Consider the following 25,947-nt stretch of genomic DNA (forward strand, 5'->3'; position numbering starts at 1 on the left):
GTAGAAGAAATAAACAACTGTGTATCCACAGAAAAACCTTTTTGCTTCAAATGCTACAGGGCTTTGTAAGGACAAATCAGTACTCTTTTTTTAAGGAACTTAGTGGGTGGTTGTTCTGATTAAAGTTGCTCTTCATTTCTAATTGAAATTTCTCTGGCTTCAACTTGCAGTCATGATTTTTTTTAGATGCTTTTCTCCCCAAGATAAGGGAGCTATATATATTTCTCTTTATTTCCTCTCTGTGGAAGTCCTCACACTCATAAAACAAATCCTTCTTTCTGCCCCCCCTCCCCCTATTTTTAATGGAAGACTGAGTTATTTGAGCATGCATCTTTGTAATACAGTGCATCATTGTGTAAAGGTACAACCTCTGGACTCTGGAGCTATGCAGCAGCAACAGCCTGCTGTGGGAGAGACCACATGAATGAGCTCCAGTTTGTCCCAGAGGAGGCTCAGCTGGAATGAGTAGTGACTGGGCTGTTTCTGTCCAGTGGTGTTGCACAACCTGCACATACCCTGGTTCCTGCACAGTACATCATTTTCTCCAGCCTTTGAGTCACTTCACTGAAAATCCTCTGCAATTTTTCCAGCTGTTTAAGAAGTTGTTTTTAAAATTGTGGTTTCCAGAACCAGACAGACTATTTAAGTGTTTTAACCAACACAGTACACAGGAGTGAAATTGGTTTTTTCCTGATATTCCTTATCACATGTATTTACATAGCCAAGAATATAAGAATTCCTTCTTTTTGTCAGAGTTTCAGTGGTAGCTCATTTTTAGGACAAGGTTTGCTAGACCTCCGTCCACTAAAGGCTTCTGGACATTTGTTTTGCTCAGGATTGTGAAATTGGCTAATTGCCAGTACTCTTGGTTTCTAAGGAATGACTGTACATTTTCGATTGAGTTGATTTGCTTTGTGATCCATTTTGGCCTGGATGGCTAACATGTCCCTTTCGCCATTTAACTCTGCCATATTTCTGTTAGCTGCAGGTTCTTTCAGATAGTATAGCACTGATGAAAACCTTGAAGAGTACTCATCTCAAAAATGCTGCTAGAGAAACTCTTGTCCAATTTGACACTGTTAATCTTCAGCTGACAGCTGCAGTCTGAGAGCTGGCAGCTAGTTCTTAGTCCAGCAAAGATTAAATACACTGATGCAGTTCTCAGCCAGCTCCTTAAATTGGAGTGTCATGTTCTACTAATTCAACCACCCACAAATGTCTGTGTTGGTTACATTGGCATAGTAGTGTTTGAGGCAACTTTGAAACATAAACCTTGTTTGACAAGACCTCAGTCTGCCTAATGAGATGACAATTAGCATTAATTATTATTGCAGCTATTTTAGTGTGCTTGAAGATAAATTCATAGCAGCTCTCCAGTTGCTTTTCCTAAGTAGACACTAGACTAAATGAGCTATAATTGATTCAGGTCATCTGTTTACCTTTTCTGATGGTTAACAAAACAGCAATCCACTGGTTGTCCCGTGTTGTGCAGATGTGAAGCAATGGACTACAGCTCTCCCTAGCTGCCTCTTTGAAGACTTCCGTGACCAACTGATTTGTGACAGCTGATCTTTAAATACTTGCTTTTAGCAGATGTTTGTTTAGTATTCTCTTCAGTTATCAAAAGAACTCGAAAATATTTCATCCTTTTCATGACGTCATGAACCCACTCCATTTCAAATACATTCCAGGGTGGTTTATATAACATTGCCTGTGGTCCTAGTGGCAGTTTTTGCTATGCAGGTCTAAAAATAGACTTTACTGTTGTTACAGCTTTTCTCTATCTATTTCTTCAGTGAAGCAGAACGAAGGTATTTGAAACTGTGTTTTTTTTGTGAATACCAGATTATAACATTTTGGCCATTGGATAATGATGAAGAATATTGGCTGATATTGTACGTGTCTTTGTTAATTAAAAAAAATGGTTCAAGAAAAAGCTTCCCCTCCACACATTTATTTTCTTTATAAGACAAACCTAGTGTCAGGACTAACCAACATAACTGAGCTTTCTTTTTCTAGTTGGTCTTCCAGGATTTCTGATCACTGAAATTCTGTAAACTTTCTGGTTGGATTCTTTTTGTCTTTTTTAAGTTTGACTGGTGTGTTCCTGTCTTTTTCTCCAGGCTGACCATTTGACCAGACGTGGCAAACCACTTCCACAGCAAGAATCACTGGAGATTGAGTTAGCTGAGGAAAAACCCACTAAACGCTCCATGATCACAGTTGAGGAGTTGACAGAGATAGAACGTTTGGAGGATCTGGACACTTGTATGGTAAGACACATTCCACAGCTCGTGTGGTAAAGTACACAGGTAACGAGGAAAGATGCTTTTCAGAATATCATGTAGCAAATTCGTGGTATCAGGAAACTGAAGTTAGGAATTAGCTTCTAGAAGAAGTAAATGTTAGCTTGGAAAATTTTGCCTGAGTGGCATCTTGTTGTTTAGCAGAAGAAAAGCTTTTCCGTTTTCTTCACTTCTTTCCTGGTGCCTTTTCAAGGGCCTTGCCCTTGCAGACACTGCTGATACAGTAAACGTCCCTTCCACTGGGCTCTGTTTAACGGAGGTTCAGCTGAGGTGATAAATAGGATCATATCCTTTCACAACATGCTGCTTTCTGCCTTTGTCTTCCTTCTGCTTGGATTCATTTCACCCATGACAAAAAAAATATTTCTGCCTGAAAGTTATGTTACTGACCATGAACAAAAGTTGATTCATGTGTGACTTTATTATCAAGATGGCTCTGTGCCATTATCATCAGCCATACAAGATGTGAACCCACACAATTGCAAAACAACTGTTCTTAATCTCAAATTCTCCTCCACCCAGCTCAGTCTGTTGGGGAACTTTACTGTGGACAGGAACTTTAGGAAGTGCTTCCCTATTACAAATAAGTTTAATAGGTGGTCACTCCTGCAAAGGATGAGCTTTCTGCTCTACCAACCTACCTCATTCTTTGGCCATGTGCTTTCACCAGAAGCTAAAATGGCAGAAAAACTGATTGCAGCTTTTGTAGAAGGTTTGATTCAGCTCCCTGAATAAACACACTGCAGAGTCAGACAGCACAGGAGAAGGAGCAGCAGGGCTCATTTATCTGTTGGTCTCATTTATCTGTAAAACAAAAGCACACCTTCATTGCAAATACCAGCTTAAAATAGGTTCTCTCTCCCTTCCAAATCTCCTGTTTCACTGAAGGCTGATTTGATACAATATTAGTCTGAGCGTCACAAATCCCTGTGAGGCTTGTGGTGTTGATTACATCATCTAGTTCATCACTGGTACTATCACGTTCCAGAAGTTTTCTGTGGCCAACATTCAGTAATCATTTTGAGCCCTAGCTCCTATGGGAGAGACATCCCAGTAAAATATGTGGCATCTGAGCACTGTACCTGTAAGTTATTTTTTGCATGCTGGGTTCATATATAGAAAACTAAGCTAACAGCTCATGTTGACACCCCACACTCTGCCTTTAAATTTATTCTTGCAACCTGTTAAGGATAGTAATACTAAAAATGTAAAAAATAGCTCCTGTCTTTATCCCATATCACCATGGTTATATGAAAGCATCATATCACTCTGCTGTTATCTTTCACTTTGGCCATATTAAAATAATGGAAATGTGATGCTGCTTACACTCTCTAAAAAATGCATTAGATGCTAACTGTACTTACCTTCAGAAGTGTTTATGTGTCTTCATTCTCCTCATTCACCCTCATCTTGCACAGAGATTCAAATACCTTTGTGACCCAGATTCTCATCAGTATCTAATTTTTGAAGAGAATGAAGTATCAAATAAACATGAGACAGTAATCTTAGTCAGTGCTAAAAAATCCATTTATTAAAAACTGTAATCCATATTTGGGAGCTGCTTTTTGTATCCTGACTGCAAATGATGTTGGTTGCTGCTGTAAAAATATAGAGTTAAATACATGAGTTCATACATTCAACAGCTTGGGTTGGAAGGGTCGTGAAAGATCGTGTTCTATGGACAGGGACATCTCCCGTTAGACCGGGTAGCTCAGAGCACAATCCAACTGGCTTTGGACGCTTCCAGGGGCAGGGCATCCACAACTTCTCTGGGCAACCTGTTCCAGTGCCTCATCACCCTCACAGTAAAGAGTTTCTTCCGAATATTCTTATCAAAATCCACCCGCTTTCAGTTGAAGCCATTTCTCCTTTTTTTCTATCACTACATGCCCTTGTCAAAAGTCCTGCCTTTTGTAGGTTCCCTTGAGGTACTGTTGTAAGGTCTCCCTGAAGCCTTCTCTTCTCCATGCTGAACAACCCCAGCTGCTTCAGCTCCTTCAGCCTGTCTTCATAGGAGAGGTGCTCCAGCCCTCTGATCATCCTCATGGCCTCATCTGGTCTGAATCCAGCAGGTCCATGTCCTTAAATTGGGGGCCTCAGAGCTGGAACACAGCACTCCAGGTGGGTTCTCGCAAGATAGGAGTAGAGGGGCTGAATGCCCTCCCTCACCCTGCTGGCCATGCTGCTTTTGATGCAGCCCAGGATACAACTGGCTTTCTGGTATGTGAGTGCACGTTGTCAGGTCTTGTGGAGCTTCCCATCCACAAACACCCCCAAGTCCTTCTCCTCACAGCTGCTCTTAGTCCAATTTCTGCCCAGCATGTGGTTTTAGGATTGCCCCAACCAAGGTGCAGGACATAGCACTTGGCCTTGTTGAACTTTAACATTGAAGCAATGACACAGCTCCAAAAGGCTGAGCGACACAGGGATTTTTTTTTTCTGATCTTGTGTTCTCACTGAGTTTTTTTGCAACTAAAAGCACTTCAAGAATGTATCTTCTGTGTGGAGTTAGTAACTTCAAAGGGAGCACTTTCCGAATAATTTATTTTAGCTATAGGAAAATCCTACAGAGTTCAGATATTCTCTTCATAAACATAACCTGATTTTTGGCAGCTTGTAAGTGTCACACAGGTATTTGTGTGGAAATAAGGAACCCTCTGAAAGGGGCATCAGTGAATGCTTTGTGAGCTGGTCAGTGCAGGACACAGATATGTTGCTGAGAGATTTTACTAGAAAGAGAAGCATATGGTTTTATGAACTATAATTAGGAACCTAATTTCTTTTGATTATTTTTAATCTTAAATGAGAAATAGATACTTAGATATTACTTCCAAAGTGACATTAGTCCAGGACACTGCCTTGCTTCGTCATTGGAAATCCTTAAGCAGATCTTAGCCTTTTGATTGAGAGATGCACCTGGCTCTGTGTTATGCAAACCTGAAACCTTGAATTGCAGCTTGGTGTTGCCCCTGTTTGGGAGCTTAATCTCCTATAGCCAGAAGCATTTGGAATGTAGGATGAGGCTGATTGTGTTGCTGGGATGCCAGAGAAAACTCGACTATTCTAAGCCCAGCCTCGCTCCAGCTGGCTGTCACGATGTTTGGGAAGAAGAGATTTTGGTCATGAAGGAGGGGCACTGAGTTTGGACCACCATTTGGAGGAAGCTGCTTCCCACTTGCAAAACAGGATTTGCTTTGCAAACCCTCATTTTCTTCATCAATTCTTTGTTCTTGTTTTCTTCAGCAAGCCTATTTATGATCAGTATTTTGGCTGGGGTAAACATACATACAGCCTCATGTTATCATTTACCAGCTTCCCTGGAAGCTGCATTTGAACAATGTGGGGGAAAAACTGGATCTGGATTCACATTTGACTATGGTTGTAGGTAGACTGTATATCACTGAAGCTGTATGAATGATTGGGAGTGAGGCAGATGTATTGGTAGTAAAATGTTTATGAGCAATTTGTTTTTATACGTGGATTGGAAGCCGAATACGGAAAAGTTTGGAACACTTGGACTGGCAGCAAAGGGATCTGAGACCTCCATTGGTGGTGATAGAAGGAACAAATAGGCACTTTTTCAAAGCCTGCCCACCTATTCTCAAGCAGAGTGCAGAGTGGCTGTGGCTAGGATTTCCCTGACAGAGTAGGAATTTAGACTAATTGTAAACAACACAGACAAGACAGAATGAAATATCACAAACGGGCTCACAAAATGCATCACTGAAAAATAGACTCTTACATGGTATTGCTAGTATTTTCTGTTGTGGGAGTTAGGACTTCCTAAATACCACACTCTACAGTTAGCACTTACTAGCTTCAGTTTAGGGTAAGTTTCTTATCCAGCCTTTAACAGTGGCCTGAGAGCCCATAATAGAAAAACTTGTCAGTCATACCAGAATTTGCCAGTCTGTTAAATGAGTTGTGAAGAACACTGGGAGCAATTGAGTGGCCCAGTGTAGGACGAGATTGCTGGAACATTACACATCCGAGAGTTTCTGATCTCCCTGAGCTGCACTACAGTAAATTGATGCTTTCCTAATCTACAGCTGTCTTAGTTGTCTACATTTAATGAGAGCTGCACTGATGGTAATAAGTCATTAGATAAAAGTTGTGTGCAACTAAAATGGCAAGAAAAATCTTTATGCAGAAAATTACTTGCTCTTCTCAGATGAAAGGAAAAGCCACGACCTGCTTTTCAGAGCTTAGACTCAATCATGAATTAACTTCATAAAATAGTATGGTTTGTCTAAATTTTTCTGTGTGTATATGATGAGTGTGACACATATTCAACTCATATATTCATTTTAAAACTAACTTTAAATAATGCATCCCCTTTTGCTGAGGCTGGATATCATGTGTCTTGGTATGTGTAATCATGTAGGTGGATACTATCTGGTTGTAATTTGCACAGTGCTTCTAGTTGTACTTTATTCTTTCATGTGCATTAGTACTTTGCAGAGGCAAGAAATACTAAATAATGTTCAATTCCCCATCAAAAGATAGTGGAGCATATTTGTTAGATTGTGTTTACCAGTTATTTTCAAAAGGTTTTTTTTTAAGCTATTTGAATGTTATTTTTGCTTCTAGAATACTAAATAGAGCTCAGAAGAGTCGAGACACTATTTAAAGGTGTTTTGAAAGAAATAGCTTTTCTTTTACTATCAATCCACATATCCATCTTTTTTTAAATATCTCTTTCAGCAATATACCTTTATTACTATAGGTAATAATAAGCATGCAGCCAGGATAAGTATTGTTTTTCGAGCAAAGTAGAGGTTATTTGTTTTATGAAGAGGAACGGTAGGAAGTTGTTTGAAACATGTAAAGGAATTGTTGGTTGTTATACAGAAGTTTGCCCATAACTCTTCTTGAAAGCATTTCAGTGTAAGATTGAAACACTTGAATGGTAAATTGTGTTTGAAAAAATTCTAGTGGCTAATAAGAAAAGACTGCCTGTGATGAATATTGAGTGATAGCCATTTTTCATCTATTTCTAATTTTAACCACAGAAATTGTTCTGTGATTTTGATGGAGGAAAGTTTTTAAAAAATCGTATGGGCAATATATTAAAGTTCTTTATTGAACAATAGATTTCACCTATTCTTTATTGAACAATAGATTTCTCTACTGTAGAGTAGAGAAGAAAATTAGCAGAAATTGCAGAACTCTTTTAGATTGGTGGTGTGTGTTTTTCCTGGCTAGCCATTGTCAGAGATCTGGCAGATGAGTCCTGTATTCACGTGAAAACTTATGACCTGGTGTATGGAGGAGCATATGGACCTCAGTGTTTCCAGAGAAAAGGAAGAAATGGTACTCGCCAAAAATAAAATTATTGAAACAAATAAACAAAAAATCCACCCCAAACTCACAAAACACCACCTGTAAGCTTTTCTCCCCTGGCCCACCCCCAATCCCTGCCCCACTTCCCATCAACAGCAAGTTTGAATTAAAACAACAGAACAACGTCAGTTGCTTTCACTGGCATAAGGAGGAGATCATGGTGCTCACTGAGGAACATGTGCACTGATGCTGCAGGAAGAAAAACCAATGCACAGATTCTCTGGTATGCCCTGACTTACTATCACATCTGATTCTTGCTTTCTATTTACCTGCCACAGAATTGTCTCAGGCATAGAGACTCAGCTTTTTGGATGAAAGACTGAACACCTACTGCAATAAAATCCCATTTCCTGTTGGACTCTCTATGTTCTCCTGTCCCATAAATGAAGCTCCAGCTCTGTGACCGACTTAATCCAGCAAAAATCTTTTTTTTTGCTGAAATGAGCATTTCCTCTTTCCCCCATACACAGTTTGCACTTTCCTGGCCACAGCCTGGGTGTGGGAATTGATTCAACTGACAATTCAGCTTTTCATGGAGGATTTCTTTCCCAGGTTAGTTTACAGACCAACTAGTCCCCTGGTTGAGTCCACAAAACAAATCCTGAGTGGCAGAAACAAGCAGACAGGGATGAGGGCAAAGGCAGCAGCCTGGATGAATGCTGGGTTAAATTGATTGTGACACTTGAGTTTCTCTCTTGTATGCATTAGCAGAAATGGGCCTTTGATGTGCAGTAAATACAGCACTCTGTGGGAAGCTAGAAACTGGCATTATGGTATGTGCGAGTGTTCTTGGCTTCTGAAAAGGCTCACAGGCATGCAAGCAAATCTACTTCGGTGGGAGTCCAGTCATATTTCTGACTCACCCCAAACTAGGACAGTTTATGGAAATATTGCCAGGAGGAGCAGAGCACCGTGCCAGAGTCCTCCTTAAGCCTCTCCCTGCACACGCAGTGCTGTGGCTGAGAAAGTGCCACACAAAGGGAATCAGTGGGGTCATTTTGCTGAATGTCTTGTCTATTTACAGTGTATGTGTCACCCTCGTTAGAATTATGAATATATTAATTTTATAGTGAATATGTATTACCTATCCTTTCCTGGTTTCCTCTATATATAGTTTTGCAGCATCCTCACTGTCCTTACCCATGTTTATTCAATACCTCTTACATGTATAGACTACAGAGAACAGGCTTAGGAGGGGTTTCATGTTCCCAGCTGAAACTCTCTAAAAGAAACCTGGCTTTCAATGTCTTTTCTTGGTCTCTAAATGGAAGGAGGTGATGGGAAAATTATAAATAGTTCGTTTTTCTCAAACCAGCAAGATTTCTTACAGTTCAAAGCTGTTTCTCATAATCTAGGGTACATTACTGGCACAATATGAAGTAAATTATGAACAGCACTGCATGCTTGTTTAATGGGAAAAAAAAAATAAAGTAGTATAAATCTGGAGATTTCTTTCTGCTTAGGAAGAACTGTGGAATGCAGCTGCTGGGTATCCTGTTTGGGTGGTGACACCTGTACCAGGCACTTGTCTTCCTGAAATATTGGTGCCTTTGCAGACCCAGATTGTGTTGGGGGTGGAGAGGAGGGAGTGTAGTTGTGATTTAATCTGGCAGGCAGCTGAACATTACGCTCACCTCCCCTGCAATGGAATGCGTGAGAGAATCAGAAAAAAAGTAAAACTCATGGTTTGAGGAAAAAAACCCAGTTTAACAGAGCAGAAAAGGAAAATAGTGATAATGATGAAAAAATGTACAAAACAAGTGATACATGATGCAGTTGTTCAGCACCTGCTGACTCATGCCCAGCCAGTCCCTGAGCAGCAGCCACCAGCCCCTGGCCAATTACCCCCAGCTTTATGAGCTGAGCATGATGCCATATGGAATGTCCCTTTGCTCAGCTGGGCTTAGCTCTCCTGGGTGTGCTCCCTCACAACTTCTTTTGCACCCCCACTCTCCTTGCTGGCAGGGCTGCTTGAGAAGGCCTTGATTTAGTGTAAGCACTGGTCAGCAATATTTAAGAGCACCAGCATGTTATCAACACTATTCTCATGCTAAATCCAAAGCACAGCACTGTACCAGACACTAGGAAGAAAATTAACTTGCTCCCAGCTGCAAACAAGAAGGCAGTTACATCCTTTGTGGCAGCAATGGTCTTACTGATAAGAGTTTCCATTAGTTTATTTCATGTATCATGAAAAAGCCACATTGAAAGGAGAGTTCAGTAACAAACCACTCACTGAAACACTGGTCTTGAGAGCTGAACTTCCCTGCAGAGGTTTTAAGAGGGAGTTACTGCTAAGAAGTTTGTCTGTGGTGGGCAGAAAGGTCTTGAACATGCGGATGTGCAGTCTGTGGGTAGTGCCAGCCCTGGCTGCTCAATCCAGCCATTTTCCACTCTGCTGGCAAGAACTTGAATGCCCAGGCTGCCAGCACAGGCACCTCAGCAGGCACCAGGTAGCTGTCACGGGCTGTCACAGCCTGCTGATGGACATCCACCCACCACTTGGTGGAGAGGTGACTGTTCCTACCTGTGTTTGTTTGCCCCATTCAGCCAGCAGCTGAATCACTCAAGAACTCACCTACCTGCTTCAGACAGAGTTAACAGGTTGTGAGGGCAAAGCCCTTTCACAGAGGTTGGGTCAGGGGGAACTCATGGGATCCCTTTTGCCAGCAGAGCCACGGAGTCAGTTGATGTTCAGCACACAGATTCAGAATCATCTTCCCACAGCCTCTGCTTATAAGAATCTTCTTGTTATTTCCCCAGTAGATCAGCAGGAGCTCCTTTGGAGTAGTTCTTGCCAAAATCTCTGCTCTGGAGCCTTTGGCAAAGGCACAACAGCAAGCAGCATGAGAATAACCTGTGATCGTGCTATTTCTGTAGCACACATCTCTCTGCAGCCATGATGTGTCACAATTCAATTAGTGCCTGGCAAGTTGACCTTCTCAAATGCTTGAGGAGTTTTCTGTGTAGGTTGTATGGTCCTTTCTGCTGCTTTTTAATTCTTCCAGCATCTCAGATGGACAACTTGGCATGAGGTATTTAATCTGTGTTGTCTGGGGAAGTCTTGTTTACTCTGAAATCTGGAGAGCCTACTGAAAATAGCACAAGCATGAGTCTGTCTCACTAAGAGTGCTTCGTGGTTCTCACTTCACCCAGAAGAACATTAGGCTTGCCATTTTTTGCTCAGCAAAACTGATGCTTCGTATTGCAGGGATAAAGAGGAAGAGGGGAGATAAAGCCTGTGTTAGGACAGGCAGGTACAGAGTATCATTAGACTTAGCTATATTTTGTCAAAGAGAAGTAGGTTAGGATGAGCTGGGTTATCAGAGTAGGAACTTAAAAATAAATAAATAAATAGATAGATAAAATCAAGCATGCATTCTGCCAAAAGGATAGAGGACTACTTCCAAGTCATCAAGTCTCATCACTGATATCATTGACAACTGCATCACACAGCCTTATTCATAAATCTATCAAACTTCCTCTCAAAATACCTTTCTGTTAGACTAGAGGAGAACTTAGAGGTAAACATACTCTCTTTGATTGTTATTCAGATCAGCTGAAGCCTCATTACAAAGTGGTGGATGGATCCGTGCAGTGAGATCTTATCTCATGTTAGATCAAGTTACTGTGAATTTTTGAGGTCAGTAGTGGCAGAATTGAAATACTAATCTGAAACCAAATGCATTTAAACAGGTGAAAGAATCTTCAAGTATGCAGATATTAAAGAAAACTAAAAGAAAAAAACAAGAGAGAACAAAGTGATCGAAAAGTCAGGTTGGTCTCACTCAGAGCTGATCAGAACCTCATTTTATCTGGTACAGTTTAGCTGTGAGTCATTTCTAATACCATGGTATTTAGATACTCCTGAGAAGTTTGTGTCCATACAGTCAGCACTTAATTCCATGCTTGTGGGTGAGTAGCCCTGCTTTGCAGAATATGCATCTTCCAATCCTCTCATGGTGTTTCTGTCCTTCCTAGGCTCATGTGCTGCCCCATGACCGTCTGACCAAGCAGAATTATTTAAATCATGTGTCACACTTTAGTGTCATCGCTGCATAGGTCAGCTTCTGAGTTTTGCCATTCTCTCTTGGGTAAATAATGATTGACATTTTCTATCAGTTTGTTTTAGAGAAGAAACTCAAATACCCAAGTATTTCAGTTTCTCATACAGGGTCTTAGAATATTTGCTAATTGCCTGTCAAGGTATTTCCTGTTTTCAATAGGAAGATATCTTGATACCGTATAGATGAGACTTACAATTCAGAAAGTTGAGAGGGGTTTTTTTAATGTTTTATTTCATAAAGTATATTTCGAAGTGTCCAAGGGGTATAAAGATTTATTGTGCATGCTGGAGTGATGTCTGAAGCAATGTTTTCTATGAGAAAATAACAACAGCTCATGTATGCCTGGGTTTTCAAGAGTAAAACTTCCCATCATAATTCTGAGCAGAGTCCACTTGCCCCTCCAGGGTAAACTCAATGTGATAAGTCTCCCTGTAGCATTTCCCCTATCAAATGACACCACGAGCAATGCATCATCTGCCCACAAAGGGTCTGACAATGGTGGAAAGATGACTGGTTGCTTTTTGTCCGGATTACTCCTTATCCTCTTGGTAGCTGTTCAGTTCAGGTTGTTGGACCGAAGGAGAGATGCAGAAGTTGTGTTGGTTCTCAGTCCTAGGAAGCTCTAGGGTGGGCAGGTACAACAGTTCTTTTCATAAAATCATCAAATTGTTTAGATTTAAAGAGACCTTTAAAAATCATCAAATGGTTTAGGTTGGAAGAGACCTTTAAAGATTCACTAGTTCCAAGTTTCACCCTTTGCTAGATCAATGCCTTAAGCCCCATTTTTCCTGGTTGGAACACCCATTCATGAGTGTGGGTGTTCAACATTGCCTCTGAGTTGCTTTAATGATGTTCTTGCCCAGGGCACTTGATACATAAGGTAGCTGTTAAAAAAACTGCCTAAGGCTATCTTGAGTAGCTGTCCACCCCTGCATGTTCGCCAAGTTTAAGAGCTTTTTCTTCCATTCTTACTGTATGGAAAATTAGGTCATGAACAAAGTAATTTTTGGGTCGTCATTTGGCAGCTGAAGGTAACAAACTATGACAAGCAAGCAGGTTGTGGTGACTTAAAGATATAGTTTGTGCTGGGTGACCCTAGCAGCACTCTGTACTGCACTTAGTTTTTAACTAAAATAACTATAGAAGCAAAAGTAATGTAGTTGGAACCATCCTCTTGGATCATCTTGAAGCCCAGGTACTGTAGAAGATGTTAACCTCTTTATGAGCAAATAGAAAGTAGAACTGATGCTATGGAGAATTGCTTTTTCTTTTGCAGGTGGTAGTTGCAAGCATGAATTCCTTGCAGGATACTAATTCAGAGCATGGAAGTAAACATTTGGTTTAATAGTTTTAGGAACTACTCAGTTTAATTCATGTGTCTGATTTTTCACTCTTCATAGTGAAAGCTGTGGTTGTTTTTATGCGGGAATGTTTATTAGCAGGAATTTTACATGACTTGAAAGATGCAAGTGCAGAATTTTTAATTAAAAGAAAATACTGAAATGTTTGATGAAATATCAGAGTACACACACCACATCTCAGCAAGCAGAAAAGCAAAGGTTTCTTGTCTAGTAAAATATAACAAGCTCAAGGGCAAATCTACTGAGCTTATCTTATTGCAGTGCTACTCCTTTTCTTTCAGAAAATGTTTCTGTACAAAGTAATTCTAAAGGTCAGGGTGGTTTATATGAGACTAATTGAACTAATACTGAACCATAACCCTTCTCTAGAAATTCAGCTCCTCAGGAAGGGAAGGAAATAAAAAGGCATACTCCTGAAACTCACATATGGATCATTTGTATGCCATATATATTTACACTATTTACTCTGTCTGTCATTTCTGTATAGAGTACAGAACTCTGAAATACAAAGGTAAGGACTAGATCTCTGCTGATATGAAAAAGCATAGGTCCTACATTCATGACTGTGAGGGGCTTTGCTCTCCTGTCTGATGAAAAATACTCCATTAGCTGTCATGGATTTTAGCATTGCATTTAACTTGCCAAGGACAGCGGCACTCAAGGGGCAGATTCTAAGGACGGTGGCTCAGGTTACTGTCCCTGCTTGCGGGAAGTGCATAACTGATTTTCAGACGCCGTGGGGGAGGTTTCACCCTGGAAATCACGTCATAAAATCTTCTGTAGCTGAAGTAAGCAATAGCAACTTTCTAGTTTCTAAGGTTTTCTATACAGATGATGGAGATACCTGCATGTCCAAAGATTTCATGTGTAAAAACCAGAACTGGCCAATTTGCTGCTTTGCTTTATAAAGTATACCTGATTTTTTTTCTCTTTCTCTAAATGAGACACTGTCGAGGTGGTAAGGAGACTAAAAAAAGCATGGGAAACATTAATTGACTGAACTGGTGTCATGGCAGCTTTACAGGTCAGAATTCCCTACAGCAAAATTAAACAACAGGACTTGTGATAAACTGCCTTGTTTTCTTATACCTCTTTCTTAAAAAGGCATACCCCACAAAATGCATACAGCTGAAATGGTGTAGCACTGGATAAAAGTGTTCTGTAGAATTCCTTTGAAATATTTTTATGACATCTCAAACCTTGTTGGCACATTGTTAGAATTCTCCGATGCCGTTTCTGATTTTGTTTGGGTTTAATTTTCTTGGGATTTTTGGTTGTGGGTTGGTATTTCATCTTCAGGGATGGTCCATGTACACTGGGAGGCAGACCACTTCAAACCGCAATTATGCTGAGAGCAGACAAAGGGGGGAGGGTTGAAAGGCCTCATGGTCTGTAGGCTTCAGGGGTCTGAAGACTGGCATTAGGTTCCCTGCAGAGCAGCCAGATTCCTTGGTGGCTTCAGACATGTCCCTTGGTCTTTGCTTTGCTTAATGGTGCTTCCTTGTCTAACCCTTTGCCTGCTGTGCGCCTCTCTCCCTCCTTACTCCCCACCCACAAGGTGTTTAGTACCTTTTAAATGCCTCAGTAGTCAGGAGAGGGCTGAAATGTGGAAGGTAGGAGTTTCCATAAGCCCTTATTGGACCAGGACCATAGACTGTAAACTCCCTCAAATCCTGGGATTGCTTCCATTTATGTGTGTTACTTTGCACTTTGGTCCTAATCACATTACCAGCTGCATATATAATACAAATAACTTTACTGCCCATGCATTAAAAACATAGAAAACGCTGGAGTACTGCCACGAATGCTGTCTGAAAGAGAATCAGTGTTGCAGATCTATTTTTTGAAGCGGGAGCACTTTTTTTAAGATTGTTTCGGTTTTCGAGATGTTTGTCAATGGATTCTGCAGTCTCTCCAGCAATCTCAGAGCAGATGTAGTGATTGGTTTTGCAGAAGATGAGCAGGAGAAGAGACAACATAGATTCTGACAGAGAAATTGAGTAAGAGGGTATTGTGTGCATGGATAGCATACAAAACCAAGAGTAATGAGGTGATTTGCCTGAATCACTGCTAGCTGAGAATTCTTGCATAAAGCCAAAGTTTCTGAGGGTAAAAGAAAATAAAGACTAAAAAGCCCACAAAACCCTGAGGCAAAACCTCAACAAAAAAACAACTGACCCTGAAGACAGCAGGAAAATAAAGGGGAGGAGCTGGGTGCAAGAACATGCAGCACTTTCTTGACAAGATGTTTAATCCAGACCATGACTACTTCTGCCACTTTCTGCTAGCACCTGCAGTGTTGTTATAGCAGCAGTCCCCATTCACCTTGAAAACAGAACTACATTTCTAAGAATTGTCTTTTCTAACCCTAAATTTGGGAGGGCCATTGTTGGCCATGAGCCGTAGAAAAGATGGGCTATGACATTTGACATTGCTTCATTTCCTGTGTCAGCTGTGCTGCTTCCTTTTTATGCTTATAATTTTTGAAGGGAAAAGGTTGTGCTTTAGTCATGAAACAGCATCTTTCTCATGTGCCAAAAGTGCTTGAAAGTCTGTGCCTCTAAGCCTCCTTATGGGAAGGAGAAATGTTGCTTTAGTTTAGGTTTATTTAAACCTCAGGAGAACAGACTTCCATCCTTTTTCATGCCCTCAAGAAAAGCTTTGTTTTATTTTCCTCGCTTGCTTGCACACCACAACAAACTGGCAGTTTTTAATTCAGAATCTTCCTTCAGCCTAGGAAGTACTAGAATTACATTTTTTTTCTTGCTACTGGTGCCAGCAAAAGGGAAAAACAGTACATTGGGACAGCAGGAGGCAGGTTGTCACCATGGGCGAGTGCCATATATTGGAAACAGAAAACATGAATTTGTCCCAATGTAGATCAAATGAGAGATCACATACTTCTCTGGTTATCCTCTAGATATACAAAATGTATAGCACTTCCAAATTCAAGGGATTTTTACCTCATTCTTGCATGTCACCTTTCCTGCTAAGACTTCCAAGTGTTTTGGCTTTAGTTTTCTTTATTTTGGTGATTCCTGGTTTTGCCTCCTTTCCTGAGAACTACTATTGCTTTGTCTTCCCCATTCATATTCTTTTTTCTTTCTTTTTTGCTGCATGGAGACTCTCTGCTGTACAAGTGTAAGTATTTTTTTAGCTCTGCTGTTTCTGGCCTACTTGTTTATGTTTTTGTGCTCCATTTGCCTCTGTACTGCCTTGAGAGTCTCCTGGGAGACTGTAGTGCCATCCATCTGCACCTACAAATGAAATAGGCAGTGGTTCAGGAATGAGATTGGATTTACAAAAAGGTTCAGCTACTGTAGCATCTGAATTTAAAGGATCCCTTGGTTTTAAGACCGAACAAAAGCCGAGTGCTTATGTTGGAGATGTAAGCACAAGTATTACTGCTCAGAAGAAAAATCTGTTGGTTTGGTTTGATATTCAAGCATCATGCAACTTAATGAAAGAATAGTCCTCAACATGTTCTCAAAGCTGAAAACCCATATTTTGAAGGGAGACTAGTTGGGGAGATAAATTTCAAGAGGGCCCAGCAAGTTGTTCATTAGTTTGCTTGAAATCTTTTGATAGGGAAGTGACAGTAGGGTCACAGAGCATCTCTGTATCTAATAGGATTGAATATAAATTACTTTGGAGTAGGAGGAGAAAAACATGAAAATAAGCATATCCCTCAGCACTGAGAGTAATTTCAATTATCTCTATAAACAAGGAGAGTATCTGAGGTTGTGTTTCTGAAAGTACATTGTTTTCTAGCATTCAAAACAGAACGATTTCAGTTGTTTTTAGTTCCCAAGGTACTAATGTTCTTCCACAGCTGGTAATACAATTTCAGAAAACTCCAGAGAGCTCAGATAGTTTTGTGAGGAAGGCAGTAAGAAGGGAGGAATCTGGAAAAGTGATCATGGGAAGAGATCCTGGGAGCTTAAAGTTAGCAAGGACACATGACAGTGTAAATAAGCCCTTATTTGGAAGTGTGGTAGAGATTTGCTGGTTCACATCTACTGCAGAGGGGCACATTCATGGAGCCATCTCCTGAGATCTCAGTGGCATAGGTGCATGCAGACTTCCAAGAGGTCCTCTCAAATTCCAGAGGTGCAGTTAATATTTCTATCTGTTCTGCCAAGGAGTCTACAATATGCTCATGGAAAAGTAGGCAAAACAAGGAAGAATTCAGGAGGTGGTGTGCTAGAATGGAAAATCTGTGGAAGACGTGTATGAGAGGAGGTGATATTAACAGCTATTCCTCTGTAAAGGCCACAAGGGAAGCATAAGGCCAGAGAGCCACGTTGTGCTTGTGGGGCCAGAGGTGTTGGGAAGGCAGAAGATGTGTTTCTGCCAAAGCTGAACTGCTTCCATGAAATATAGAAATTGGTCTTAGGCTGAGGAGTTTAGATATCTCCTCTAGCAATGACATGTGCACTGCTGCTGTAGCAGACTGTGTGGTGGCTGAGATGTTAAGCAGAGATTAAGCCTAATATTTTGTAAAAGAGCACACTGGCCTATTTAAATTAATGCTTTGACCCATTTTGCTCTGCGTGTGATCTAGAAAGTTCACTTGGCAAGAAGCCTTTCATCTGTGCACTTCCTAAACAGAAGGTTTTCAAATAGAAGTGTATGTGGAGCTGTTATTCATGCTGTTAAAGCAAATGGGAAGCATCTCTATCCCTCTGTCTTTATCCCCAGCAACCAAGCTGCTGATGGATCATGCCAAGCTGACAGTAAGTTACAGCAAGGACTGGCTGGCTTATGGTCATCAGCACAAGCTCTGCAGGGTCATCTGGGGGCATTTTCTTGTCTGGGAAGGAAAATGAAATCATTCTGTTCCTGGCTGTTGGAGAAATATTTGGAGCATTCCAGTCCTTGCCCAGGAAGCTCGAAACTTGCCCTGTGCTGTTTTGCTTTGGTGCCCTGGGCCGAGGCAGCTCTCAGCTTGTCTATGTTCATTCCCTCAGAGCACTGGCCATGGCTGGGCAGCTGCTGAGTGACCAGAGCTTTTCCATCAGCCATGTTTTCTGCCCTCCTTTCTGATCTTCTTTAGCACAGGAGTTGCCATATGTACTAAATGTAACTTCCAGTCACACCTCCCATAAAAATCAGGAAACAGACCAAAACACATGTGAATATACCTTAACAAGATAAATGGGTTATGTCTGGAAATGAAACCAGGACTACGGATAGTGTCTTGCAATTGCTGTCCCCCAAATGCTGACCTGCTTCAACTCTTTCTTACATGAGGTGCCAATGCTTTGGTTGTTTCAGGTTTGGGGGATGGATGGGCAGCTGTTGAGGTGTGCAGTTCAGAGGCTGCCCAGCTGCCTACCTCTTGCACAGTACACTGCAGTTCTGGCTGAAAAAATTCAGCACCTCTTCAGCCACTCACCATCAAACCCATTGCATTTAATTTATTGGTAACTCTGAAAGTAGTGCCTGACCTTTTGATGCAGCAGCACTGCCTGCTCATTAGTGTCAGAGCAAGTCTGCTCAGGTGGCAAACTACTTCCTGGCTGGTCTTGAAACTATTTTTTCATTTACTGGTGGTTGTCAAATGTGGAAGTGGAAACCAGCAACATGCGAACATGTCCATTGTTTTTTCCTGACAGTGTACATGTCAATAAAACCAGAGCTCTGTTGCCCAGGCAGTGCTATCACTGCCCACTCTGTAGTCTTCAAGTCCTTTTCTGGTCTTGAGAACATGGGTAACAGCTGCCCTGTCACAAAAATCTGTCATAACCCTGAGCATGTGAATAGTGGCCTAATGGTCCACGTGACTACTTTGGGAATATGAATTTAGCACATGCGAGTCTGTGCACTGAAATTTCCGTACATAAAAACTAGCAAATGTTTGCCTTTAACAGTTCATGATTTGTCTGAAATGTTTATGCCAACTATGTCTTTTCTGGCTGATATAAAATTGACACTACTAAACTTTATTAACAATTCTGTTAATCAGTGGACAGCCATCACAGCTTGCTGACTGATACTCCAGAATTTAAAGCCACTAGATTTGAAGTCACTAGGCTTCAAGACTAGCAAGTTAATGGAAGTATATGGGTATCACTAAAGCCAGCATGTACAACTCTGCCACAAAAGGAGCTCATCTTTATAGCAGCTGAGTGATTTTAAATTAACTCTTGAGAAAACCTGTGGGTCAACTTTTAAACAAAAAGTCTGACAATACTGAGCTGTGTTAAGAGGTTTGAAACTGGTGATGCATCCACTTCGTGTAGCAAAACTGTCTTTCTCACCATGCAAACTTTCAGAAGGCTTCAGTCAAGACAAGGAAGACACCTTTCTTCAAAAAAGAGCAAATTTGAGTCTTAAGTCTTATTTGCGCTCTTAAGGCAACGTACTCCTTTTTTGGCAACGTGAAGATCAGAAGGCTAATAGCACGTAATTCAGTAACTGTGTTGAACGTATGCTGAACTTTCCACCTCTTCTCAATGTGTCTACAGTCCAGGGAAGTCATGTGTTTGCTACAGATACTGCCAACACTGACATGGTGTTTATGTTTTTTGAAGAAGCACTGTATTCTCCAAGGCACATTTTCTTAGGCATGTTCAGTGAGCTGTGTGGTGATGTCCAGAAGCATAGATTCCCAGTAACATGCCACTAACAACTGAACAGAGGAAATGTATTTTGTATCAAAAATAAAAGCCAGAACAAGAGGTAGACAATTCCTGGTATTGTCATTAACTGTGCAATGTTGGACAAAGTAATTAAGTCTTAAATGAGTCCCTCATGATCTCTGCAGCGATGAGATTTTAATAGTTCCCTTGTTTTACAATTGGGGATCAAAGAGTTAATGCTTGGACAGTTTCAATAATCATTCTGTGTGCAGCCTGCCATTTTAGTGGGAAAAATGGATTACCTCCCTGGTTCTGTTCAAAGTCAGTTGAACAAAATAGAAAATTTAGAAAAAGTTCTGAATGTATGAGAGAGGGAGGAAAAAATCCATTCCCTTCTAGTGTTAAATCAAATCAGGTCTTTAAGTAGTTCATAGGCTTGAAAAACTGTTTTGTTGTATTTTCTTTTGTCCCCTTAAGTCATTTTTGTTTTGTTTTGTGTTGATAGATGACTCCTAAATCAAAAAGGAAAAGCATCCACAGTAGAATGCTCCGGCCAGTGTCCAGAGCTTTTGGTAAGTGAGAATTCCTTAAAACCATTTTATTTCTTTGCTTGCCTGAGGTGGTTCTAGATGGTTCTTGATTGAAAAGCACCGGTGATTCTCCCTCCCTCTGGATTGCATTTGTGGCCCACACTGGCTGCTTTGTTTTGGGATTCTGCTAATGTGTTTGATAGTAAATAGTTGCTCACAATGCTCTGTCTGTTCACAGAGATGTTGTAGCTAAGTTCCCTGAATGTGCTTATAATTATTTGCCACCAAAAAGAGGAATGGCATTGTCTTTTGTTTTAAATATCGTGTTAAATCTAATTAGAAAGTTTTGATTTCTCTTAGAAATGGAATTTGATCTAGATAAAGCACTGGAAGAAGTACCTATCCATATAGAAGACCCACCATTTCCTTCCAGCAGGCCAGACAAACGAACTTCTGGATTCATTTCAGAGCTGCCATCAGAAGAAGGAAGGAAACTGGAACACTTCACAAAATTAAGGCCCAAAAGGAATAAAAAGCAGCAGCCCAGCCAAGCAGCAGTGAGTCTACATTAAAATGTTGCTGGCAATGTCATGTGTTGATTGCTTTTTGCCACGAGTCAGGTCTTGCAGTGTAATGAGGACAATGGTTGAAAGTGTAAAAGCCGTAAGCAACTACTTATTTTTTCTTCTGGTATTCCTGTCTTTCAGTGTGCTATCCCTATTACAAGCTTTTTGTCTTGTTTGACACAGCCTAAATCCAGGATATGTTTTATCCTTTTCTATTTTGCTTTTGTTTTGTTGTTTTGTTTTTTGTTTTTTTTTTTTAAATGGAAGCGGTTTCTGGAGGTGGTTGGAGCCTTCACAGAAAATGCACAAAATATCATGAGACCTTTCAATTATATTGCAAGGGTTTGTTAACTCTTAATCCTTTTTTCTGCCTGCATTGAGTTGTGGTAACTTGGCATGAATTCTTATTTCTGTCAGCTCTCAGAGGAGCTACTCTGTGACACCCAGCTTCCCACAGCTCCTAAACTGAAGATGGTGTTTGGGCCAGCAAATCTGCATAGTCATAGATCTGCTTTTCATGCTGGAGCCTGCCTTAGAAAGGCAAAACAGAAGAGCACTGTCTGTTCACGAAAGGCATCGGTGTGAACTCAATATACGTGCGTGGAGTTCCCACAGTTCCATTTCCTTGGCACACCACATCAGTAAAGATTTATTTCTGTGGTGGTGTGTCCTCAGGGTATGTAAGGACAGATCTGGAGGAGGTACAGAGTTATCTCACAGCAACAGAGCATGGCTGATAAGTAGCCCTATCAAGGGGCAGTCGTTGCCTGTCTGTGTTAGGCTGCCTCATAAGAAATGCCTGTAACCTCTTCTGCTTCCTGAGGATTTCCACTTGAGAGGATCCTTGAAAATCTCCCTAATTCTGGGAAAGATCATATCAGGCAGTGGAGTGTTTTTTGTACCACTTGGAAAGGGAAAAACATTTAAGCAAAGGGAATATGCAAGGTGACTTTCCATTTCCTTGTGCTTCACTGGGAAGGTTAGAGGTAGCAGAAGAATTGATTTGTCTCCATGTAGTGAAAACACATCTGTGTTTACTTCTCCCAGTTCCATTGCTGCAGAACACACGTGTTTTCCCGGTTGCTGCCAAACTCAGCGTATCCTGTGCCATCAGCTCAGGGAGGTGGAGGGAGTGGGGATGTGGGACGGACAAGTGCTTGGCTACCAGGCAGGGAACTGGGACATAGAGTATCTCCTTCAACGGCAACAAAAAGATCAGTCCTTGTAGAGGAGAAGTCTTACTTCCCATGATAGTGCAGTGTTGTGGGAATGCTCATCCATATTGAATTCATTAGGAAATTGGGAGTTTATTTAGTTGCAGAAATTGAAAGGAGCTTTTTTTTTAATTAAACTCATTTTCCCGGTCTTGTTTTTATGAACCATTAGTTCCTTACTAGTTCTGGTCTCAAAAGTCCAAACAAATTTTGGAAAGACTTAAGATGTTTGTTTTGATGCTTCTGAAAATGAAACAGCCAGATTTTGGAGGTCAGAGTCATGAGTGGACTGTGACATTGCTTGCAGGGTTGATTTGCTGCTGGTTTTGCCACTTCAAGAATACAGACAGCGGTGCTTAGGGAAAGCACTTGAAATGCAAGAGGCAAAATCTTGACCTTTTCTGCCACTTAAAGCAGCTCTGTTGGGTTGTTTGCTGTTCCCATTATTTGTATTTAGTAATTCAAGGGATCTCAGATTATCGTAGTTGGACTTCTCTGGTTTTGCTGGAAAACAGATTTGTTCTTTGGAACCTGAAAAATGTAAGAAAAGAAAGGAGAAAAAGGAGAAAAAAAGAGAAGCAAACTTAACTTGAGTTGGGTGGGCGGGCAGAAGAAAGATTTATATAGTTTTGTTAGAGTTTCTACTGGCATGAGTGTTTAGAGAGGGAATAAAAGAAAAACTCAAAACCATCCACTCCCAAGTAGCTTTGATGCAAAATGATAAAACAGTTGTTTATAATTTAGATTTTTGTGAGATCTTAACCTCATGAGTTCTTCTCTCATGTGGGAAGATTTAGTACAGCAAAAGAGATGAATCTCTAATGTATGAAAGAGGTTGTGATTCATCTTATTTATTTCTGCTTCAAAGCCATTTTTTTCCTTAACAAAGAAACATGCTTGCTTTTAAACTTAAGCTAAAAGAGAGACAAAAAAGGACAAATGAAGACTTAACACTTTTTTTTTTTTTTTTTTAGAGTTAGGAGAGTAAAACACAAAATAAACCAGAGCTCAGTCTTACAGTAAATGCTAATACTAAAAAGTGTTACAACAAACAGCCATAAGAATATCCTGTGCCTTGAGGACCTTATTAGACACTCAACATTTCTGTACATCTTTCATTAACTTTTAGGAACTTGCCACTGTTTCAGATGTGAATTGTTTTCTCTTTATGAGGTAGATCTTCTCATTTGCTGTAGGTCATTGGATCCTGGAATTAGGTCCCCTTCAGGAGATGCTCTTACTTTTGATACTTCCATGTTTATCCCTACTATCTGGAGGACTCCAATATCAATATGAAGTGGTTTCTCATTTCTGTTAAAATGTGTCTTTCACTTTTATTTTGTGTTTTGGTTGAGACGCCAGTGACAAGGGGTTTGTGACCAAGACCAACCCAGATGAAGGCATGTGTCAGGTGTTCCAGCTAAACAAGTTCTCAAGAACGTACCAAAGGTGGCAGAGTTGGAAATCTGATAAATCATTGTGCTAATTTGGAATAGAACTGTTCTTTATAGAAAATCTGTTGCCAGTTTGACTGGCAACAAAGCAGTCATTACCACATGGGCTCCTTTCAGATCAGTATTACATTGCTACGGCAGGTATCAACCAAATACTATTATCTTAGATAACAAAAATAACAGGGTTCAGGAATGGAAAGTAAAAGGTTTCATGGCTCTGTCAAAGCATTGGTTCCTATGAAGCCCATTTTCCTGACTTAATGAGACTGGGTTTGATATTAATAGCAGCTTTTAAGATGTGGAAGCATAGAAAATAGTTTGTATTCCACATCAGAAGAGAAGTTGGGATTGCTCGAGTTATGGTGGCAACTAGGAGATTCCTCGATTTGAATTGTTTCAAATTACAAACCCTGTTATTTTGTGTCCTGGTCCCCAGCACTACCAAGAATACAACTGGATTTAGTCTTGGGGAGTCCTCTGTAGTCATCTAAAAGGTTTCCATGTGGCATTTAAATAGAAGGAAGTCTCTTTACTGGTAATAGAGCTTTTCCACATCAAAGCCATGTACAGGAGCTAGACCACATGAGAAATCCTCCCAGGAGACTGCTTGTTTCATCTTCAGGAGGCTGCAGAGTCACCAGCTAATCTTTACAGGGCCTTTGTGGCTGGCAGGTATTTCAAAGCCAGCCTGGTTTATACACCTGAGGTCACCCATATTCAAAATGTGGGCATTGAAACTGAAGATGGGGAGCAGGTTTGCTGTTTTCAGACATTGAGCAAAAGTCTGTGTTTGGTTCCTAAAGTGGAACACCTGATTCTGTATTTAGAGTCTCTGCTTTTGGAAGTGCTAGACTGAATGAATTATAAAAGGCTCTGTTAGCCTGCTGGAGCTCTGTTTCTAAATTTCTTAAGTCCAAAATCCAGAACATAGGTTTTTCTCCAAATAAGGAAACAACTGGCTGATGAAAATACTTTCTCTTAAGGTCACTACCTGAGCAGGATTTGTTTTTTCTGGTCTTTTTTGCATGTCTGGCTGACATAGTGCTCTATTTTCTCAAGCTCAAGGCATTTGATTCCTGGCCTCATTCATGGCAGCGTCCAGTTTGCCACTGGTGTTTTGGGTTACTTTACATTCGATATAATGCATCAGCTGGCCGGGCTAGAGGGGGAATTCCAGTGGTGATTCTGTCGTCTGCACTGAGTTTTGGTTGGCACACATAATTTTTCTAATGTCTTAACTCTTAATTATTATGATTGGAGCAAACATGCTTAGATTGTTATATAACAGAGAGTTTTTTCTTCTGTCAGGTGTCTGCTGGAGTACCACCAGAAGGGGATCAGAATGGCCTCATGGGAAGAGTGGATGAAGGTGTGGATGAATTTTTCACTAAGAAGGTGACAAAAATGGATTCAAAGTAAGTTAAAATTTTTTTTTAGAAGTTACTTTAAAAAAAAGTCCATCTTGATAACTGGGCAAGCAGCACTTTCAAGCTGTGTTTGACTCCTGTTCCAAATATCCAAGGTTGCAGTTGTCAAAGTCAGAAAATACCTTAGTAGTCAAGACATTGAGAAATTAGTTACCTTCCCTTACAAGTGGCTACTTTGAAATAAATTGCTTTACTATACCATGTTGGGGGAATTAATGACTAGTGTATATTTTTATAATTCAGAGTTCATTTTACCCTTCAGTGAAGCTCGTTAGAGCTGGAGCAGAGCTTTGTATTGGTTGTGAGTGTCCCCAGTGCTCATTGTACACATGGGTGTTTCTCCCTAGTAAGGAGTGCTGTTGGGTACAGTGTTTCCATAGATGGCAATAGATTTTGGCTGGTTTTGAAATATGTTAAACATGTGTTTCACCAATTTGTGGTATTCCAGGTTTAAGCAAAACATTAATCTGAAAGATCTCTCCTTCTTTATATAAGGGTTATAGAGCTTATGCCGTGGCTTTGGAGCTGGCTGTATATTTACAGAACCATGCATGTAGATTTTCTTGAAATTGTGCGTGTGTATACACACAGTATTTCCATAACTAAATGAGAAAGCAAGGGTGATTTCCAGGCAACTTAGAATGACCCTTTCTGTGCTGTATGTGACATCCATTAAGGAAAACACTAAGTGTTGACTGGTAGATAGCTGTGCCAGGAAAAGCAAATGTTCTAAAGTCACTATGAGTTATAGATACCTACAGTGACTTGTGAAGCCATGTGTGATACGCTATGTGGAGGCATGAAATTATGGTAGCTTTGAAAAATGCCTAAGTAGGTTAAGTTCAAGGTGCTTACAGGCATGCATTCTCCTGTGCTTCCCTTGGGTGCCTGCCAGCTGCTCATTTCAGATGTCCCTGTGAACTTGCACCATCCCTATTTATCCATCCCTGGCCATGCTCTTCGCTGAGGATCTTTATTTGGGACACCAGTGGCTCTCTTTCCAGTTTGGGTGCTTTTATGCAGAATGTGTATGTACTCAGCTTCGCCCTTAAGTGTGACTCTGCTCAGAAGATGCCTCTAGAAAATCTTAGTGGC

General features: G+C 40.7%; 1 protein-coding gene across 4 annotated transcripts in view; it reads left to right on the plus strand.

Moving 5' to 3' along the window:
* The window catches only part of CARMIL1 (capping protein regulator and myosin 1 linker 1), a 192,369-nt gene that overhangs the window by 148,519 nt on the left and 17,903 nt on the right, over positions 1 to 25,947 (plus strand). For 2 of the 4 annotated variants that reach the window (XM_066184639.1, XM_066184652.1), the window contains exons 29-33: positions 2,124 to 2,273; positions 16,201 to 16,218; positions 20,167 to 20,233; positions 20,552 to 20,748; positions 24,734 to 24,840. In XM_066184639.1, coding sequence (XP_066040736.1) covers positions 2,124 to 2,273; positions 16,201 to 16,218; positions 20,167 to 20,233; positions 20,552 to 20,748; positions 24,734 to 24,840 — 539 coding nt within the window. The remainder of the gene's footprint in view (positions 1 to 2,123; positions 2,274 to 16,200; positions 16,219 to 20,166; positions 20,234 to 20,551; positions 20,749 to 24,733; positions 24,841 to 25,947) is intronic. The other 2 variants (XM_066184646.1, XM_066184661.1) reach the window with 1 other exon arrangement.

This window comes from Chamaea fasciata, unplaced genomic scaffold, assembly GCF_029207755.1.
Source record: "Chamaea fasciata isolate MVZ Bird 193981 ecotype frontalis unplaced genomic scaffold, bChaFas1.0.hap1 SCAF_1, whole genome shotgun sequence".
NCBI lineage: Eukaryota > Metazoa > Chordata > Aves > Passeriformes > Sylviidae > Chamaea > Chamaea fasciata.